We start from the raw sequence: 22617 nt of genomic DNA, 5'->3' as shown, positions 1-22617 counted from the left end.
TCTGTGTGCGCGTATGACTGGTGTATATATAGTATTTTCTAGAATAGATTTTTAGTTGGAAGTCTGCATTTGTCTGTGTTGTTCTGTGGGCCTTGTCTTGCTTGTGCGCTGTTCTGTTGGCTTGCAGCAACTCATGTCTCCTCTTGTGCCATAAAGCACCAAAACACCTAACCAAACCCATGTCCCTTCAATGCATAATGCCCAGGCTGTTTAAATACTATTCCAATAATGATGTCCAGTAGAGGAAAAGCCCTATGTGCAAAATATCGGTACCTTGGGACCTGAGGTTTCTGCTTCTATTTTTTTGTGCAAATTGTTTGGTAATGTACAACAAAATATGCCAAAAATGGTGTTGTACGATGCAAGCGCACGCCCGTGCACATGAGGACATAACCCTCAATGGCGCTCTATGGCCTTTGTTGCCTTTGTGCCATTAAACACATAATCAATCAATCAATCAATCAATAACCCTCAATCTTGAGTCTTTAAAGGGGCAATAAACAGGTATGGAAGGTGCACTTTTATCTAATGCAGTGTGATTCGTTTCCTACAGTGACGTTAAGCAAAAATTTTTGTTGCGAAAAAAGTAAATAATGGCTCCAAACCAACCGAATATTCGCTGCACTCTTTCGCGCTCATGCCCCGCCCTGCGATGCCCTGGCACACGTCATTTTGACGTCTCGCATCATCAACCATTCAAAATGCGGGACGGCTATACACTGACTTCGTCGTAATATCGAGAAGTGAGGTCAATTCTAAACATATTTACACTTGTGAATGCCAAGGTAGCCAGATCAAAAGGTACCAAAAGCCCACAATATTCCATTTCATGTTCGCACTATGTTTTGAGCACTGTATTGCTCCCTGACGTCACATCGATGTTCCTGCAACCGGTTCTCCCCGCACGCCACTTCTGGAATCTGGAATGCATCTTTGCTACACCTGCGAGACGTGTGACGTAGGTGTTTTCCGAGTAGGAAGGAGAGACTCACGCAGATTATTCTCTGAGTGGCATTGTTTCGTGGTAAAGATGCTCGCTAGAAGTAAATGAATTTCATAATTGGATATCATGAGCCACGTTCTTTCATAGAGCATAATAATTGGAGAATATTCGTGGAGCTGTTTAGTGCCCCTTTAAATCACTCCTACATACCACCACTGCACAAATATCAGACTGACCTGCTTTGTAACATTTTAGTAAGTATGAACCCCGTTTCAACGCTTGCATGTTGCACTTCATGGCTGTCTTGCAATTACCATGTGGGGGAACAATATGAAAAAGGCCACTCTAAAAACTTGCCCTCTCTTGTGGGAGTGAGCAAATCCTGGGGGTGGACACATGCAGCTCCTATGTAGGGAATACCTTCAAAGCTAGCTAGCCTCGCTAGCATTGCCTTACGGGCATTGTCTGTCAAAAGGTCACCTCAACCTCAGACTAGCAATAGGATGTGGTGTACCCAAAGGGGTACTTCTCTTCTTAATGTGCAGTGGTTATGGCATATTTTTGATTATTTTATGCGATGACATGTATGTATATTGCAATTTAAGCATATCTCTGACCACGAGAGTATTGGCGTGTATTGAACTGTTAAGTGGTCAGGAAAATGCACTGGAGCTATGGGAGCATCTGTATTATGAGTAACTTGACATTACCCTCTGAAGATAAATCGTACAATTGCTCGCATAATTTCTTGCGATCACGTACAGTGCACTCAAGAAGAACCACTTTAAAAGCTACCTCACAAAGAATTGTGTTGCTGACAATCAAATTTGCCATGTGTTGAAATGATCTCAATAATACGCTACGACAGTTTGTCTCTGTGCATTAGAGATAGTGGTGCTTGGGGAAGCCACATGACCAAGTGTCTGTCCAATCACAAGGCAGCAATAAGGGGTTTTTCTTAGACTGGCATGGTACTCAGCTTGGGTTCACAGAGGAAACCACGGGCACCTAACCTTGAACTTCTACTCCTGTTCTACCAATTGTCCCCGTTCATCATATTTATATACAGTCGAGCCTCGTTAAAGGGACCATCGCATCCGTCACGGTCGACTCCAAAACTACAGTGCCATTTTACTCCTCGTTCATCACCGACAATGATGCCGAAAATCCAACTCAAATTGGGGGGTTATTCCTGTGCAATTTGATGTAACACATGGCAAGAGCAGACGATGGATGTTGAGAGCATTCCGGAAATCTCTCTGGAAACGTCACTTGGGCAAGGCCAATCAGGGAGCCCAGAGAGACCTTGGCGTCTGACCACTGGGCGGGAGTGCAGGTCGCGGAGAGGCCCGAGATTGACTCGTGGAATGCTGCTTCTGGTTAGCGTCATACGTGTTTGTACAGGAGAGTAACACAGTGTTCCACGAAACATGGTCACGTGAGCACTCGCACTGGTAAGCGAAAGTCGTCGTATTTACCGAGGTGTTTTCATTTAGTATGTTGCGGTGCGAACGCGAAGCAGACAATCTCTGAGACAACCTCCTGCACTCCCATTTGTGTGCCCGGTTTGCGTCGTTCTGGCTTAGCTGCAGAGGGAGTGAAAATCTTTAAAACTCATTTAATAAGTATGCTGTTTTCGGAAGAGAAACTTTGCCAAATAAACTGTGAAACTGTGCCGAACATTACCATACCGGTCTCATACCCACCTTTCCGGATGCGATAGTCCCTTTAATACAGCATCACTGCTTTATGGTCCTCTTTCTCGGGAACCGTTCCCTCCCAATGCCCTTCGCATGTAACTCCTGTTTGTTTATATGACAATGACCGGTATTTTCGGAACAACTAGGGGCGAACACGTGTACTTTACCCTCGTTAATGACCGTTGGTCACTGAACCGGCGGTTCTCTGCCCTATAACGGCCAAAACGTGGACCTTTCGGGGTGATTCAGGATGCCCCTGTCTGACGTGCTTAGAAGAGCAGTATCCTTGGTCATATGATCATAGTGACCTGTCATACAGCATTTATCGACCACGTCTCAGAGGCATGACTGCCGGAATGAAGTGGATATGCATCAGACTCGAGGAGCGACCGTGCACCCACCAGGATTTTGCAGACTCAGACTTAAAAAAAAAAGTGTTATATATTCTTTCAAAAAGCCTCATTATTTGTATTTTGTTACCAGCTTCCGTAATTTTATACTTTTTGAAGCTTACGTAAAGGGTATGGTACGACTCGTAGCAGGTGTTCGTTAATATGACAATTTGCTTTGTGACCAAAATCTGCGGGAACGGGCGTGATCATATTGACGAGTTTCGACTGTACAACCCTTGTCTAAGATAGGGACCAATGAGATTGCAGCACCGACAGTAGGGGAGAGAGGGAAAGTGGGGAGCTGCACTGTCAGCTTACCTACTTGCATAGCGTGTTTCTTTGGTCTCGTGCTAAGAAAAATATATTACGCGTGGAAATGCCGATTATGTTTCTGTGCTCCACTAATGCGTCCGAAATAACTTCCTTCCAAAAGTATGTATAATATTTCTTTGTTTCAGGAGGTGTGTGCTCCTCTTGGACTTTGTGAATCCTCACATTTGTTTCTGCTTGTGGTGGTCACAACAGTCGTAACAACGGAAGGGCAGAGAGGACCGGGGGGTGCTTCTCAATGCTCAGGAGGAAGGTGAGGCTGTGCTCCCCTTGTTTTCTCAGAAATAGTGGCCCTACCTTTCACAAGGTGGCAAGGATTAGATAGCACACCAAAGTGGGTACAGCTTGAACAGCCAGAAAAAAACACTATGAACTCTAGAACCAGATGAACTCTATGAACAATTTTTTTGTAATGAACACTTGGATGTTTGCTACTGAATAAAAACTGCAGTATGCAGACAAACAACGTGCAATCGTTCTCTAAAAGAAACTTTTGGCTCTGATACTTCTTGGGACACATGTTCTGCAATCAAAATTCTGTTTATCCTGCTGTATATAACATACTGCTACAGTTGTCTGGACTGAAATTTGATGCTCCAGCCATTTTCTCGATGCATTATTACAGTCCTCGGTAGCCCAGTTTATAACTTGTCCACTTACTGATCCTAGTGTTGTGAACCCAGTCGAGGTCACCAACAACATGGTGACTTTACATCCTTTACGAGTGACTTCAAATGTGGGGTGCCATTTGATGAGGTTTCAGCTCATCTTGAAGAACCCCTAGGTAGGCAGAGCAACGTGGCATTGCTCTTATGATGTAAAAATTTAATGCTACCAAATTATCACTGCTGTTACAGTGCTTCTGAATGAGCAGGACTCTGGTAAATTGTGGTAAATCGTGAAAAATGTTGTGGAAGACTCAAGTTGCTCTGTATCGCTGTTCTCATTTTGCTTTTAGAAATGAGAGGAGCAAGCTTTCATTCAACATAAAAGGAGAATGCAAATGAGCTGGTGTAAACGTGACGTAGGTGGCATGTCCCTGAGATTGGGGTTAAGGCAAGGGGTCGAAGAAACTGCAAGTGCGTCTCTGCGCATGAGAGGGAAGAGGGAGGGTGCCGCCGTAGCCAATGGGGCTTCCCGAGTGGAGTAACCGGGAGAGGAGATGTGTGCAGAACGCTCGGTTACTTGCAGAGCGTATACAGGGCAAGGCTTGGGCCTTGTCCTGTGTTGTATGTCTGTCTGTTCGACTCCTTGCCTTAACTGCAGACTGAGATAATGCTGCCTACATCATGCTTTCATTGCTTTGTATTGTGGGTGCACTTTGAAAGAAATGTTGCCAAATTTTTAGTGTTGAAGTAGTGTGCATTTGTTTCAGGGACGATCCTGCCGCCCGCGTTACTACGACGGCCAGTGTAGGCTCCCTGCACCGATGGGTACCTCCGAGCAGCCTTAAGAGAAATGCAGTCAACCCCGAGAAGCCAGAACAACCTCCAGAAGGCAGACCCAGGCAGCAACAACAGCAACCAAACCGTCAGTTGGATGAGGGTCAGGCCCTGCAAGTGTTCCGCAAGGTACGCGGCATCCTCAACAAGCTCACCCCGGAGAAGTTTGAGAAGCTGAGGCGGGAGCTGCTTGTAGTGGGCCTGGACTCGACACATGTGCTCAAAGGAGTGATCCTGCTTATCTTTGAGAAGGCCTTGGATGAGCCCAAGTACAGTTGCATGTACGCTTCCCTCTGCCGGGAACTGTGCCGAGAATCTCCTAACTTTGATCACCCAGAAAGCAACACCTTCAGGCGTCTCTTACTCACAAAGTGCCAGGATGAGTTCGAAAACAGGTGAGTTTTCTTTAAGCTGCAGGGAAATGGCCCCGACAAAAGTTTACGGAACACGGGAGTGGTGTAAATAGCCATCGGAGCGATTCCGTTGCTGCAAACAGGAGCAGAGAGACTTACAAACAGGTGACAGGGTACTCCATGCACCTCTCAGTGTTCGCTGCTAGGGTGTCGCTCCGATCAAGAAATACGTCGCTCTAGTGTTCCGTAAGCTTTTGTCGGGATCTGTACCAGAAATCATCAAAAACACTCGGTGTCGCTCGTGAAATTATCTTCAATTTTGGGTACTAGGCCACAAAAATATTGCTGCTACTTGGTCTAAACTTGTCGATCTAAGCAAATTTCACCAAATTTTGAGAGCGAGGCTTGTGAATACAGTCGCCCAGACATGTTTCACTGCTGCCTGCCTTGTTTTAAGAGCTGCGAGAGTCTGTTCTTTTAGTTTCTCTCGTTGGTGTCTCAACGAACACGGATGACTCTACACCAAGGGTTTGCCACTAAAATTGGGCTTTAGAAAAAACATGTGGCATTGGAAATTCTGTGCAGCCATTTTGCCACTGTCACTCTATTTCACATAATCGGAGTGGTTGAACGGACAGAATTATACACTGGCCAGGCTCGAGTCAGGCCTTGAATAGGTTGAACTCTCTGCAGCGGTATCGGTCCATGGTCGGGTGAGTCTTTGTGACGTCCAGGCTGATAAATTTAGTCCTGAGCAATGCACTAGGGGGGATTTCTATGCAGCAGTATTTGCAAATGGGTGTGAATGCTGAGCAGCAATCCTTACGTGGTTCTCGACTCCTGCAGGTACTGCGAGTGGGTATTATACAGCTTGAATTTTTGGTAGGGTTGGGACGTGATAAATCCAGTACAACGGTGATAAAACAGATGGTGGTGCTCCGCCCAGCTTCTTACTCTTTGGCACATGACTCCTAACGTTTGCAAATGTCGTCAAAGTGCAAATATTGAGTGAAGCTACTTATGATCAATTCTGGGAGCAAATACAGTCACTCATTTATAGGGAACACCTTTTTAACGACACACCAATACCACTACAGCAAATTTTTTTTGCGGTCCCGCTGGAGCCTATAGGTCCAATAATGGACATCCTTTTTAACGAAATACTTTTACTGCGAATTTTTTTTTGCTGTCCCCTGAGTTTCGTTGTAAAGGAGTTTGACTGTACAGGGAAAAGCAGGGCTCACCTGAAAAGTTGTTGCCCGAATTAGGGGTTAAGCAGTACCTGTAACATAGATCGTAACATTTGCTACTCCAAAGGAGGATGTTATCTGAAGCAGTCATGGGTAAGTTACTAAAAAATAATAATGAAGTTAGTTAGTCAACCTGCAAAAATAGTAACTGAGTTAGTTACTCTTTTTGAAATATAACTAGAGCTACAGTAACCCCATTGAAGTAACATAGTTGTGTTAGTTATATTTAAAAATGCCAAATATGTGTAACTCTAAAAAATTGGTTTTAGCACCTGTACTGTCCAAGCATAGTTATACAGTGTTATAAACGGGGGATTTCCTGTGGGCCAGTCGAAGGCCATCTTGGCTGCGTATGAGATGACAAAATTCATGGAGTTCCTGGTTGGGAAAAAAGTAACTAGCTACTGTAAGTAGTTATAGCAAAAAGTAACTACAGTTGAACCTCGTTAATAGGACATCCCCGCTTTACGACCTTTTGTCTCAGGAGCTGTTCCTTCCCAATGGCCCTTGTTTATATGAAAATGACCGGTATTTTCGGCACAACTAGGGACGAACACGTCTACTTTACCCTCGTTACTATGGCCATTGGTGGTCACTGAACCGCCGGTTCTCCTGATTTATAACTGCCAAAATGTGGGCCTCCCTTTCGGGGTGGCATATGATGCGTCTGCCTGACATGCTTACATGAGCAGTGTCTTTGGTCATATGGTCATAGTGACCTGCTGCAGCCATGCGGCATTCGTCGCCCGTGTCTCAGAAGTGCAAACGAATGGCACTGACTGGCTGAATGAAGAAGCGGTTGTGTGTCCGATTCAAGGAGCGACCCTGTACCCATCAGGATCTCTGACTCGAGCTTTCTAAAAAAAATAAAGTGTTGCGTATTCTTTTAAAATGCTCGCATTCTCTTGCCAGCTTACATGATTTTCTACTTTTTGAAGCTTACGTAAAGGGTATGGTACGATTCGTAACACGTGGTGTTCGTTAATATGAAAATTTGCTTTCTGACCAAAATCCCCGGGAACGGCTGTGGTCGTATTAACGAGTTTAGACTGTAGTTACAGTTGCAAGTTACTTGCCGCTTATTTACTACCAGAGACTGATGTGAAGTGACTTTTACCCAGTAAATGTGGATCTCAACTGTTCCACAAATTATCATTATCATCTGCTGAGATCGTAAATAACAATGTTTTTGCAGCAGTTAAGAGCTCCAAACATTTTCTCATTTCGCTGTGCAGAGCATTGCAGTAAAAGCTGATATACTGTGAAAGGCGTTCCAAAACTTGGTTAGCTACCTGTGCATGCTCGATAATAGCATTCTTTTCTGGTGAGTAGTGATGCAAGGACCTGTGTTTGTATATGTTGAGTTTTGTTCATGCAGTGCTCATATATGTTCACTGCTTCAGACTGTGTCAACAACAACTACAATATCTCTTGAATACATAGAGCACTTGTATGAAATATTTGTAGAATACAGATATGACAAGATTATGTTGCATGCATTTTTCAATGGACTTAACTACTACTCTTGGACTTAACGTCTACTCCCCTTTACCAACGCTTGCAGGCACTCTTCATGGTTGCCTTGCATTTCTTTTGGAGGGAAAGATTAAGCAAACAGCCCTCTCTAAAAACTTGTCCTCCCTCGTGGGAGTGTGCAAATCCTGGGAGATGGCACATCTATTTGTGGCTGTATGAAAAGCTGATGTAGTGAAACCATGATGACACGATGTCCCATGGCACTACAGCCTCCCATTTTGTGGAGTAACATTCATGAAAGCAACATTTCCTGGTGAAATGAGTGATTGTTTTTGGTGCTGAACTCCCCGAACAGTAGGATCCAGTTATTCTGTGTATTTTCCAGGATATTTATGAGAATGGATGCAGTTTTTGTGTTCTGAATCATGTCTTTTTCTCGTTCTTTCTACTCTCGTACCTCTGTTGGCCAACTACATGATGATTTCGCCTGTGACTACGGGGCACAACATCTGGTAGTGTGTACAGTCAGCCCAATAGGGACCACAATTATAGGATAATTTGCACAACACTGGAAACAGACAATGCTCTGAACCGATTGGAACATGTTAAGGGTGCCTGACTAGTGGAAAGGAGTCGATTGCTCTGTGCGCAGTAATACTTTTTGAAACAGATTTTGCTAGAGTTGGGGGGTGGGTACAGTCATGTCCTGTTTAGCTGGATGGTTCTGTTCCATGGATCCATCGGGATAATGAATACATGTACAAAGGGGCGCCGTACTTTGTGGTGTATAACACATGCATTATCATACGCTGGGGTAGCAAACCTTCCACGGTGGTGTATCTGCATCACCCCTTTCTCCATGTATTCTGTGGCCTTTGGTATACTGTAAAAGTGGTTAATTTTGTGGTCTTCATAATTCACGAATTAGTGTGGGAGCGAGTTTCGGGAACATTTCGCAGGACCTTATTTCCTTCGTTTTCGGATAAGCTGATTAGAATGACATTGATTCTGGAAAATTTTGCATTACTACACATGGACAGTGAATTCCATTGAAAGAAAGGATTGGTGAGAAGTTTGCATCCTGTAATGCAGAGCAAATAACGAGTTTTCCAGTCGACTGTGCTATGATAAGCAGGGCATGACTATCGCATGTTGCGCTGCCTGTTGCTAAGCTTAATGCATAATCCTTCACGTGACAGTTACAGGCTAGAAAAAGAAAATGTGCACTGTTTGAGGTAGCCGTGGGCCCTGGTTAAGAGTGCTGCGGAACGAGCTTGTGTGCTTGCAATGGCTAGATATGCACACATGGACATTCACAGTAGTTCCTTGCTTAAGGCTGTTGTTCATCGTAAAATTTGATATTACAGCCGTGGCTTCCACTGTGGTTGTGTTTTGAAAGTGAGTGAGTGATGTGAATTCCTTTCAGGCGTAAGGTCAGCGAGGCGTACGAGCACCGAGAGAGCTCACTCACCCAGGAGGAACAGGAGCAGCGCCTGTTGGCCAAGCACAAGATGCTGGGCAACATCAAGTTCATTGGCGAGCTGGGCAAGCAGGGCCTGCTGCAAGAGAGTATCTTGCATCAGTGCATCCAGCAGCTGCTGGTGGCCTCCGCACGACGCAGTGGTGGCCGCACCACCCCATCTGAGGTGGAGTGGCAGGACCTTGAGTGCCTCTGTCAGATCATGGTCACCGTGGGGAGGCGGCTCGACACACAACGTGCCCGCTCCCTCATGGAACAGTACTTCGAGCGCATGCGCACGCTGGCGTCGGCACCGGACCTGCCACCTCGCATACGTTTCCTACTTCAAGACGTGGTGGAGTTGCGCCAGAACGGATGGGTGCCAAGACGTGCTAACTCTGAGCACGGACCCAGAACGATCCAGCAGATCCGTGAGGAGGCGTCACGCGACCTCGGGGTGTACCTTTCCGCCCGGGTGAGCAGCAACAAGGCCTCCTCTCTGGGAGGAATGGACGACGTCTTTGCACCTTTGCCCATGGGTAAACTGGGCACTGGACCGGGGGTGATTCCCTCTGACAGTTTCTTTCCCTACACTAACAACCGCAATGCTGGCCGATCATCCTCTCTTGGAAACTCTGGCTTTTTGGGTGGATTCTACAACGGACGTGGCACGAACCGGGCAGGTGGCAGAGGTGAACAACTTCCCCCACGCTTCCTCAAGAAGCAGGGCCCTGCCAGCATGGATGAGATCTCGTTGCGCCCGGCACAAAACTCTATGGTGCTGAAACCGAAAACTGCCTTTGCTAAGACACCTCAGTCACCCATCACAGCACCGCATCCCTTGGCCAAGCAAGCTCTCAAAGAGGTGGGTACAGTTGGGAGCAAGGGGTTGTGGGGCGGTGGGCATAGTTGGCATGGTGTGCTCCACATAGTCAACTGCACAATATGGCTACATCCGTTTTGAATTGTGTACTTCACTGCCACATATAGTGTATGCTCTAGCACCTGTTGACATAGGCAACCTTAACAATCTTGGCATCCTTTCCTAACTATGTTCAGCTGTCATCTGCTGCTGTCCTTGTGACAGATAGTGCAAACCATTTAGGAAGTAATGCATCAAGGTTTTGCATGTCTATCTGCTTTGCTGTGAACAAATGCAAAACAAGAATTTGCCAAAGGTTTTGCAAGTATAGCATCATTGAGGCGCACAGTGATAAGTGGAACCGTAATGGCATCGCCTCTGTTTATGGGAGAGCTTCATGAAAACATCAATGTGCAACCAGGTTACTGTTGATAGACCTCAACCTACTGCTTTGTAGTAGTTCCGTTGCTAGGAGATGTACACTCTGAAAAATCAGTCACATCGAATGTGTACAAAAAATTAGCTGTTCCTTGAACAAGCTTTCGGAAATGCTCTGTATGTGGAGAGTTGGATGATGCCAATGGTGCTGTATGAAAAATTTAAATATCTGGATTCCAAAAAATTGCTCGGCAGCTGTATTTGCAAAGACAAGGTGCCGTCTGTGTTGTGCATTATCATTGACCTGAGCTACTTCGGTGAGATTGGCCACTTTTGTGTCCACTGACTCTTCAATGAGCACATGGTGTTGGTAACGGAAGAAAGCCTGCCAGTTGTCTACTTGACTAGCTGCTAATTGACCTTAGCTGGTGAATTGCATTACATGAAAAATATTTCTGTAATTTCAGCCACCCATTGTGGTAAAGCAAGTGGTACAAGATAAGAACCGTGCCAATAAAGCTGATGCCCCCACCAAGGAAGAGGTGGTGAAGAGAGTGGAGGGTCTTCTCTCTGGCCTCAAGGGGGACAAGACAAATGTGGACGAAGTAGCAACTGCCTTCCAGGCGCTACGTATCCCAAAGAAGTTTCTACACGAGGCCCTCAGCAACCTCATGTTGGGGACCCTGCACAAGTCTGAGTCCGACTGGGACACTGTCACCCACGTGGCGCTCTCTCTCAAGAAGGACAATGCACTAGGCTCTGCATACCTAGATGTGAGTATATATAGGGCCCTCAGTTTTCGGGTTTTATTTTTTGTGAAAATCGGGGGGTAAATATCGGGTTGAAAATCAGGACCTGCCAAACAGGGTAAAATCGGGTGATATACTGAGAAGTGATGTATTTTCGGGTGAAAAAAAATACTTTTATGTGTTGAAATTAATTAATTAATAATTGGGGATATACGTCGCGAGACAACTGAGATCATGAGCGATGCCACAGCTGTCGGTCTGCGGAGTGTTGAAATTAAGTGAAAGAATATTTATTAAGAGACTGGTAGATGCGTATACGAAGAGGGGAGTCAAGTCCTGTAGATCACATAAACAAAATACAGAAGCCGACACTGAAGATTTTTGTTTAAGTTTAATTTGTACAAGCTTTCGCGTGGAGGTCCACGCTTCCTCAGGTACAAAGTGTAGTGGTGACACACATAAGTATATATAGTATAGACACTGCTGTACAGACACTGCTGTACTTTGTACAGCAGTGTCTATACTATATATACTTATGTGTGTCACCACTACACTTTGTACCTGAGGAAGCGTGGACCTCCACGCGAAAGCTTGTACAAATTAAACTTAAACAAAAATCTTCAGTGTCGGCTTCTGTATTTTGTTTAAGAGACTGTTAGATAAGTCGCTGTATAACCACTGCATCCATCACTGTATCCATCGATGAGCATTGAGATCATGCTCGCGCTCGCGCGCCTCGTATATCGTTGGCTGTTGCTGCATCCTCTTTACTACTCCGCGTACTTTGCTGATACAAGATACTCCCTACAAGATTTGAAACTTGGCTTCACCTAACACTTCCGTGTATTGCGGGCAAACCCACTTCAAAGAACGCCGAGCGTTGCTTAACTCTGTTTCTTCTCTGTTTAGCGTGATTACTGATTCCTTTACTATTTTTGGTAACAGCACAATCGTATACGAAGAGGGGAGTCAAGTCCTGTAGATCACATAAACAGAATACAGAAACCGACACAGAAGATCTTCAGTGTCGGTTTCTGTATTTTGTTTATGGTAACAGCACAAGAAAGGGTCTCGCCGACGTCCATGGAAAGCACTAACAATACAGAATCCAACACTGAAGTTTTCAACTTACTTATTGACACAAGCTTTCATGTAGCAGACTACATTTCTTCGGGTGTGAAAAACATAGGGCATTTTTGGTACGAAACCAGGGTATTACTTTGGTTGGCGTTGCCATTCTGCAAGGCGGCTTCACCTCATTATTGAAACGGATTTTGAGGGACAAGGGACGCTGTCATGGCCCCATTAATCTAACTTATCACTAAACTAACCAAGTTGATGATGTCTTAGGTTAGTTTAGTGAAGTTAGGTTAGATTAATAGGACCATGGCTGCTTCAATAATGAAGTTGGGAGTGCGAGGCAAGCTGCCACAGCCGCACTAATCTAACCTAATATATCACTAAACAAAGTGTATGATGTCATGGGTTAAAGTTGGCTTTCCCGTAACACAAATGAATGAATCGAAAAGTTCCGCTAAATCTACAAACGTACACTTAAAGCAACACTAAGCATTCGCTGAAGTGGGCTTGACCGCAATACACGGAAGTGTTAGGTGAAGCCAACTTTCAAATAGTGACCCCTACCAAAGGAACATTTTTCACGCTAGAAATCGGACCTGCATGCAAGCGTCTACAAACCCGACCTGTTTTGTTTACTTTACCAGCAAGACGCGGCGCGGTCGGGAGCAAATCGGGAGCCGTCGCGCGATTGCCGTAGTTCGCGCGTGTGCGGATCAAGTCCTTGGTTTGCACTTTCGGAAGCCCGGTTTACGGGTTTTATCGGGTTAAACCCGAACTATTTTGATGTAAATCGGGGGGTAAAAACGGGCTTTATCGGGTTTTACCCGAAAACCGAGGGCCCTAAGTATATACAATCGTAAAATACGTGACAGTGGATCACGAGGGGAAATAATCTGGGAAAATAATGCCCGCCCACCACAAAGTGATGAATATGGATGAGGATATGGGGAATTCTTGCACTGTATAAAATACTGAATACTCTGTGCCTCTCATGTGAGAGCTTAACTTTGCAGGAGTAGTGGTGATGCTGATCGTAGGCAATCCCATAGAACAGTATTCGAAATAAACCTTTGGCTGCAAGAACAGTTGAAATTTGCAATTGCATGTGTGCTATATCATTGGGCTCTGACCCAGGGGTTATTGAACGTGTGCTCAAGGAACCCGATATGTTTGTTGAATAGTGAGGAAAGTAGGTTCTGCACACATGGTTCTAGGTTCTGCACTGGGGTTCTAGGTTCAACTAGGTTCAACTAGGTTCTGCACCGGGCCACGCAGCTAATTCCACACAATGGAGATGCATTAGTTCATATCATCATGCGCTTGCGTCATTCCTGTGCATATTTTGCAAAGACAAGCAAGGGATACTGCATTAGGCATATGATTCGACCCTCTAGAACATTCTGAAAGCCACTTTACATTGCTCGTCACTCCTCATGTATTTCACAATCACTTGCCAAAGCTTGGTGAGAGGGGTATGGACTGGGAGAAGGAGTTTGTAGACAGCATCCTCTACCTCCGCAAAATCTTGACAGTGTAACGATAACGCCCATGCCCGCGTACGTTCTGGATTTAATTTGGTCTGGTGCGGTTATGGTGTTAAACCGCCATCACTTGTATGTTTGTTTCTCTCCTTATAAATTTACTGATAAATTTGTTTGATAATCGCCAGAAACGCATACGTCGTGGCTGGAAATACTATGCCGGGATCTACTCGCCGGGCCGGGCTCTAGTCACTGGGTCGTCGGGCCACATAAAAATATGAAGGTCCGGGTCGGATCATTTTTCGATGCGCCCGGGCCGGGTCGGGCCCGGAAAAGTCTGCCCGTGCAGGGCTCTACTATGTCACTGCTAGAGACACTGGGTTACAAATTCTTTCAATAGATAGAACCAAGTCTGAGTATTTTGCAGATAAATTGTCGGGGCACTAATAAGATGTTCATTTCACTTTTTTGTGTGACTCATCTAATAGGCACACATTTTGGTGGCGAAAAATACTTGAGTGTGACAGCTTGCCTTGAAACAACTAACGAACATTGCCATATTGATGCAGGCCCTGCAGGATGTGTTTGGGCGCATGAGCACCCTCGAGGAGGAGGGTGGCATAGCTCGTGTCAAGAGCCTGGTGGCTGGTCAAGTAGCCCGTGGTGTGCCCCAAGGACTTGTTTCATTGTCTGAACTAGCCCACCTGCTGCCCAATGGGGCTCACTACCCAATCTTCCTATTAGTGCTCCAGCAACTGAGCAAGTCTCAGGGGGCTCAGTGGCTGCAGGGAACCCTGCGAGCAGCCAAAGTGGACTTGGAGGCTACAGCCCTGCCACCTGAGGGACACCGATCACAAGAGAAGCTGGCTGAGGTGCTGGACGACCGTGGCCTCGGATTTCTCTTGCCTCGCCTTCAGGTGAGAGAAGTAATAAGCTACTAAAAATGTTAGGAAACCCGCACAGAAAGTCCAAGCAGACCAGAAGCATTGTTTGGGGATACACTGCTGTAGTAGCACTTTGTTCATGATTAAGGCCCCAGGTTTTCCGCGATTCCGTGAAATTTCATGAAATCCGGAATTCATTGCGGAATCCTTCATTTGGCACGGATTTCCGCGAAATCTCTTATTTTGCTAAAAATTTCGCTGCGTCTTGGTAAGGAATTTTGCTGAAATCTGATTGGGTTGAAAGACGCGATTGTGTGATGTGGACGATTACTTCAACGTGCAGCATCTCGGGAGAAGTATTGCATGCTCACGCAAAAGAGCGTCAGATAAAAGCACGTGATGCAAACCCAACTGCTCTAAGTACACGTGACCCTTCGACGTATTTACTTGCATATTTTGTGCCATCATATAATTTAGCACTAGTTTACCGCTAAAAATGACAAGAAAAAAAAACGCGTAATTTGTGCACCCGCATTTTCGCGCGCGGATACCTGGCACGCGCGTCTCAGCGACTGTGGCATTTGCTGTCCGTGCTACGGAAGTTATTGCGCTGCTTTTGTTTCATTTGCGCAAGCTTTCAGGTGATGGTTCACTGATGCGATGGATGTCACTGCCACTCGAATAACGAAACGCGGAAAGAAACGCTGGACAAACACCCTATGACAAACCTTACAGAACAAAATGACAAAGTTGGCGAACATAGCGTGCTTTCAATTGTCAAGTGCGACTAGTGGCACCTTCCAGCAGCGTCATGACGTATTTCACCAGTATATGAACGGTAGTGGGTCGGCATTTTGCCTCTCGACCGTCGGCAGTTGTGCGATATTTGGGTGCTTCTTTCGCACTCGCGCAATGAAGTGATAATGTCAATATCAGCTCTACCGAGAGCCTATGTGACTGGCATACTAAAATTTTTAAATGTTGCGTCTTTTGAATATCGTAACGAGCGTTCCCGCGCAATTTCCACACCCTCAACCTTTCAGACTTTTTTTTTTGAGAAAAAGTGCGCAAATTTTGCGAGTAAATACAATAATTGGGTTTTGCAACAAAATGAGGGTGCTTGCTCTGAATTTAGCGTCTGTCACGATCAAGTATTTGTAAGTTCGTTTAAAATGTAGATGCTGAATGATCTTTCAGCAGGTATAAAGTGATTGTAGGCGACAGACAGCATTCTCTGTCAGAGGAAAACACGAGATATCATGTAATGCTGAGCCATAATAGTGCTTTGAATCTAAGTTTATAAAATATTTTTTCCCCCCACATTGTACAAGAAAATACTGTTTTCAGTTTCAAGCAGCCGTTGACTCCTTGCCACGGGAAATCGTGGAATTTACAAGTCTGTGCCGTGAAATTTTGAATTTGCCGCAGCAGAAAACCAGGGCCCTTATTCATTCACTTGAATTGAGCACAGAAGGGATGTGACTAAGACAAGTGACGTACTAGAAGTGGTGCACTGGCATGCATGTGTGAAACTTTGCTATGCGCATCCAAGAGAAAGGTCACCATTGCTAGGTGGTTTACTTTTGTATCTGACCTACTGACTGCACTTTGGTAAGGAAGTACTGATGCGAAGGATGTAGTGCCGCATTTAACGAGCATATTGCTAGTTTTTGTGCAAAACAAACTGAATTGAGGGTTTCAGTTGGCAAACTAATAGGGACACTTTTCTACTTATATGACTGCAGGGCGACCTGTGGCGTCAGCTCCGTACGGACCCAAGCCCTGGTGCCCTCTACCGCTGGCTTCGGGAATCTCTCGACCCTGAGCAACAAAGCGAGCCTGCATTGGCAAGTGCTCTTATGACCTGCCTGTTACGTCACATAGTGGGTGAGGCTGAAAGTGCCCTGGACAAAGGGGAGAAAGAGCGAGAATTGGCCCAACGCTACCAGTCCCTCCTGCGGGCATTCCTAGCTGAACGGCCACCATTGCAGTTGGCCGCTGTGTACGCCCTGCAGGTGTTCTGGCACCAGCGTGGATTCCCTAAGGGATCCTTGCTGCGCTGGTTCATGCTTCTCTATGACCTGGAGGTGGTAGATGAAGAAGCCTTCTTGCGCTGGCGCGAAGACGTCAATGACGACTACCCGGGCAAGGGAAAGGCACTTTTTCAGGTAGGACTTGTGAGCAGTTTCTTCTGAGGTCCAATGCTGAACTCAACTGAATGTACAGTTTGTTGTAGTTATTTATTTATTTATTTTATTAGCAAAAAGCAACAATAGGATTTAAGTTAAACTTCACACCAATGTCCCCTTTTGAATTGGCCACATGTTGACTCTTATTCAGTCAGTTTTATTTGCCAAAGTAGTCAACAGTGGTCTGTTACATCAGGACCAAAAAACTGTGTCTGAAAGCATTGTCCAGACTGTGCCATTGTGTTTCAAAAGCACCTGTACTGGCAATGGAACAACATGCAAACAGCTATTTTTGTGGCCATGCCCAACATGTTTGATGCGTGCAGTACATGTTCTGTTAATGTGAATATCTGCTGTGTATCTTGTGAATATCTGCAGTATCTTATCTGCTGTGATGTTTGGTGTTCATGTTACCATATTTGGCAGCATACACGGCGTGGGTATCGTTACTACGTCAACGTTAACACGTGTCAAGGTCATCGGAAACTAAAACAATTGGCAATTCTCTTTCCCATGTCAATAAGTGCCCATGGTGCATGGCGTGCCCCATGCAGCACTGGGATTTCTTAAAATTGTCCGTTCTGAAACCGTTGTAGTACAACTTTAAAACATTTTTAGGTCCAAAATAAAGGACGATAGCTTGTCTTTAGGATGCAGTTAGTGAAGTTATGCTCTGTACTCTCGCTATCAGACTCTCTGCTGGAAGCAGTCAAGATTCCTTTCGTTAGGAAAGCATAAGCAGAGTTCGAAACTATCACTAGGTAGAGAAGGTGACCTTCTGATGAAAGTAGCTTTGTGGGTTCCTAAGGAACGTAACGAAGGCAGCATAAGGGAAGTCTCATTCAAAAATTTGGGCCTAAGTGTGTAGTATCCTACGAGTTCAAAAACATACTCTGGTGGGCATCACTGTACCGTATTTACTCGCATCATTTGCACACGAAAAATACAGAGAAAACAACAAGTTGCACAATTAACGAAACAGCAGTTTTTGCGATGGTTATCGGGCCCAGTGCCTCTCAACTGTTGGTTTCTGCTTTCCACATGTACCCCCTCCACAATCAATGCCAACTCTGTCAGTGCCACCGAAGTTACTACTGTGCTTTTGTTCCTTTTGTGAATGTCATTTGTACAACATTGCCACAACACGCTATGAACTTTCAACACTTCACAAGATTGGCAAACATAACATAGTTTCATTTGTCATGAAAGATGAAAGTCACTGAAAAGATTAGGCAGCTGTAGGACTCGAACCCACATCTTCTGGATTACCGGTCCAGGGCTCTACCAATTGAGCTAAGCTAACACACCTCACCAGCGACTTCCAAGGGTGCGTCATCTGAAGGGACAGGGGATTTGTCAGTGTGCCTAGCTGCGACTTCCAGCAGCATCTTGCCATATTTCACTGGTGGGGTGAGCAGTGGTGGGCCTGGTATTTTGCACCGATACATCATTGTGGGGGGGGATCAACACTGAAGAGTTCTCTGATCTGGTAGCTGAATGAAGTGAACCCAGGTACACAAGAGTTCACCCAATGTGAACGCACGGAGGCACCTGTACATACACAGTGCAAGTTTTAGGCTTTCCGTTAAATCTGTTGCCATTGTCTACTCCCCCTTCACCAACGCTTGCAGGCAGTGCATCTGTGTTTGCCTTGCATTTCTCTTGGAGGGGAAGATTAAATAAATGGCCCTCTCTAAAAACTTGTCCTCCCTCGTGGGAGTGTGCAAATCCTGGGAGACGGCACATCTATTATTTGTGCATGTGCAAAAAGTAGATTCAGTGAGCACAGATGAGATGGCATATCACATGGAGCTACGGTCTCTCCCTTTTGTGAAGATTTTGTTTGTAATTAACTATCTGAGTTGCCATAGAAACAAGTCTAAGTTCAAGCCTTTGTGTGACAGTGGCGTGTTAAAGAAATAACAGAAATCTTCATTGTAAAGCATGCAAAAATGTGCATTGTTGTGTGATTGCAGGAGCTAGACATGCACGGACAAATGTTCATGAAAAGCCACGAGTACAGTAAGACCCTCGTTATAACGAAGTCTTAGGGACCGGAAAAAATTTTATTAAAAATGGGAGCACCATAAATACGGTGTAATTTGACCAAAATTGCATGGGAGCGCGTTAGAACAAGTAATTTCAAGAAGACAAGGAGAAAAGCAGTCTTACAAACCTTTATTGTGGCGAGAAAAAGCTCATGCTCTCATATTGCCGGGCGGTATTGCTGGGCAGCAACAATGCGTTTTCCAGTTTCTTGGGGCACTGTATAAGGCTGTAGTCACCCCCACCGCATTGCTGTCGACAGAACCAAGCAGTGGGTGTGTAGTCCCTTGTCGACAGTGTAATATTCGACTCCTAACCATTTATTCAAAAGCCAGGACCAACATGCGTGTGTCCTGAACGGAAGCCCAATCAGAAGAGAAAAGAGACCCAGCGCGAGTCACGCGCATACAGTCTTCCTCGTCTTCTACAGAGCCGGCCAAACATATATAACAACTTTGTTGCGCAAAAGACGTATATTACGTGTTACCGCCGTCGACAGAATTTCCCGTGGTCCGTCCTCGAAGTCTTCGTTTTGACTTTCCGCACCCAACACTGTCTACGACTTCCTCGACGACCTCGTGGTGCCGTGGTGGCACCAACAATGGGCACGTCCGCATCCACAAGCGCGTGAGGAACGAATACCCTAGTCCATGGGTTGTAGGGTGAATGTCGTGTTCGCTGGCAAGAACTCCAAAGTGATAGCCGTCAGATGTTCAGTTTTGCCGTGACTGGTGCAATTGTCGACGACAAACAGGACATTGCGCTGTGCAGCAGCAAACTTGCGATCCAGAAGTCGCACGTGGTCTTCGAAAATAGCTGCTGTCATCTGTGCGTGCTTGTTGCTTCTATATATGCAATCCTTCGGCATAGTAGCGTTTCGAAAGCAGCGCAGCTTTTCTACCTTGCCTACTATCAGCAAGGGGAGCTTATCTTCCCCAGTGACAGTCACCTTGGCGATGGCAGTTTCGGACCGTTCTCTCTTTTCTACTTGGTGGATGAGAGCGACTTTCTGCTCCAAAGTTAGACACCTCCGTACAGACTTCGGTGCTGTCACGCCGAAAAGCGAAGCAACGGTTTCCCTCCCAATCACTACAGGCGTGTGACATGGTTGGAGAGGTGGGCACATGCACGACCGCTCTCCTTCGCGCTGCCCATCGTCCGTAGTCAGCGTTCTCGAGCGTCCTGGAGGGAAACAGCGAGAAGCGCATGCTGACGTCTAGCGTGACTTAAGTCGTGGGATGTCGCTGACGGTGGGACCCTGCATGAAGGCGCTCCCGAGTCTTGCGTTTTCGTACTATGCGGAGTTGGCTCGCGGTAGACTTCGAATAAAGTGATTCGAAATACATACATGCATTTCGATCGGGACCTGATGAAACTTCGAAATCAGCGATAATTCGTAAAAAGCGATTTCGTTCTAACGAGGGACTACAGTACTGTATTTCGGTTAATACTGCTGTTTGTGGAAGAGAATCCTATGTAGAAGGGACTGCATGGTGTTACAGTGCTCTACATTTTTTGTGTTCCTGTGGGAATGTAATGGTTAGGGTCTTATGTAGGGTAGTGTTCAGGGGTGGAAGTGCTGCGCCATTCTGCGCCCCGCTGCTTTTCATGCGCCAACTTGAGCCGCAACATCAAAGTTGCGCCAAACTACCCCCGAGGTCCGTACCACTCTGGTAACACTACCAAAAGCCAAAAGGGAGTCACAAGCATCCATATCCGCCCCACGATCAACCCGTCCACGAAGCTCTATTCATATCCTACAAAATCCATTCATATCCAACAAAATCCAAAGGCAGCCAATCCGAGACAATATGGTTTAATTTCAGGTCGGTTAGGCCGCCGGTCAGGCTCGTTAGGCTTATCTTTGATGGGGTGCGCGGCAGCGGCACTTGCCGCTTTTGCGGTTCCTTTTGCCTTTGTCATCTTTTAGGTGGTGCAGGCATGCTGTGCACCGGTGAGCAAAAGTAATGATAGGCAAAAGTGACTGCTGACTTGTTTTTCTCTTCTTCTTGTCTTTTGTTAGAATCACGGGACGGGGGCCCATATACATTTCAGAAAGAAACACGAAATTCAACGATGACATCTTCAAACGGATCGACTCAAATGGTGACCTCATTTCGTTGTGGTGCCAACCTAGTGTAAAATAAACCAATGCACTTTATGCAGCGTGGCCATTCGTGCACGCTGGTGGTTCGGCTGTCACGCGTCAGTTGCAGCATCAAAGAAACACAGACACGAGAGTGGCGTTCATCAAGTGCCGAAGCAAGGACCTGAACGCTTTTGAGGCCAGAGCTAACGTACAGGAAAGTTACTTTAAAAGCAGACAGTATTTTCGTACTTTATGTGATTGCGAACTCCTCCCCTTACACATGGGGAGAGGTCGCAAAGGAGATTTTCCCAGCCATATTTTCCCATTCAGTGCGGAAGGAAGAAACTTTCGTACGTTGTTTCCCAAACTACTACAAGGCGTACAAAGAACGCCTGGAACAAGAAGAAAGAACTGAGAACGCGGACTGCTGAGGATGCCCAAAATGTTCATTGAATGTCCAGTCACTGATCAGCCAAGGTGGCAAGTCACAGGACATGGTGAAGGTGGACAGTGCAAGAGTTCTACTGAAGGACGCAAAAGCAAAATTTCCAAAGTTTCTTCAACGCATTCAAGAGATTGAGAGTAACCCGCAGAACAAGAAAAGGAGGGGATCAGACGAACGTTATACTCTCAGCGCTGCACAAGTAACATGATGAAACTATGGGTAATTGTACCAGTGTAAGCACTGCACATGGCACTCGTCAGTCAACACTAAAAGTACAACGTTCTTCTGATTGTGTATTGTGACTGCATCCCTGCAGTGCTGAAAGTTTTTCTGTACTTGTTTTCACCAGGTGTGTGGGTGCATTTCAACTAATCAAGCCAACTGGTCAACAAAATATGCACTAGTTTTCACCAGTGTGTGTATGTTTTAACTAGTCGTGCTAGCTAGTGTATAAAATTTTGTACACTGATATTTTCATGTTTACATTAAGAAAATGGTTAGTTTCTCATCATTCATGGTATACCTGGCAGTATATGACAATGTGCGGATCTGAAATCTTCAAGGAACCACTCTGTGTACCAGACGTTTCTGCTCCAAATTCCGGCATATGTGATCCAAAATGTCATTTTTCCGCTGCTCCAAATCTGCTCCAATTGTAGCTCCAAAAGTCCTGACACCACTTCCACCCCTAAGTGTTTATGTAAAGTTGCTTCATCAGGATGCTGCATTCACAAACAAGCAAGCTCATTACATGAATGTTTGCAGGTGAACCAGTGGCTGACTTGGCTGGAAGAAGCTGAAGAGGAAGAGGAGTGTTCCGATGAAGGAGACAACTGACTGACCCTTTTCTTTTCTTTTTAAACTGTTTTAATGCCTGGGTTTCCTTCCTCTAGTGCACACTTTTACTAAGGCTTCCCTTATTTTTAAAAGAAATCCTCGCGACGAGTGTCTGGAGAACTTTCCTTCTTTGGGTTTGAATTTGGTGGTTCTTGCCGACGGACAAGGCTCTTTCCACGTGGCTGCCACTTGCCCGGGTGATTGGGCACCAATAAAATGTTCTTTGTCTAGA

General features: G+C 45.6%; 1 protein-coding gene across 1 annotated transcript in view; it reads left to right on the top strand.

Moving 5' to 3' along the window:
* Positions 1–22617, top strand: part of LOC135394299 (eukaryotic translation initiation factor 4 gamma 2-like) — a 27959-nt gene extending 5342 nt beyond the window's left edge. The window contains exons 2-8 of the mRNA XM_064624985.1: positions 3494–3618; positions 4741–5202; positions 9313–10210; positions 11053–11358; positions 14465–14812; positions 16525–16947; positions 22314–22617. Of these exons, the coding sequence (XP_064481055.1) occupies positions 3494–3618; positions 4741–5202; positions 9313–10210; positions 11053–11358; positions 14465–14812; positions 16525–16947; positions 22314–22385 (2634 nt within the window). The 3' untranslated portion in view covers positions 22386–22617. The remainder of the gene's footprint in view (positions 1–3493; positions 3619–4740; positions 5203–9312; positions 10211–11052; positions 11359–14464; positions 14813–16524; positions 16948–22313) is intronic.

Source organism: Ornithodoros turicata, chromosome 5, assembly GCF_037126465.1.
Source record: "Ornithodoros turicata isolate Travis chromosome 5, ASM3712646v1, whole genome shotgun sequence".
In the NCBI taxonomy this organism is placed as follows: domain Eukaryota; kingdom Metazoa; phylum Arthropoda; class Arachnida; order Ixodida; family Argasidae; genus Ornithodoros; species Ornithodoros turicata.
The sequence above is the reverse complement of the archived record's forward strand: the minus strand, read 5'-3'. Positions and strand labels throughout refer to the sequence as shown.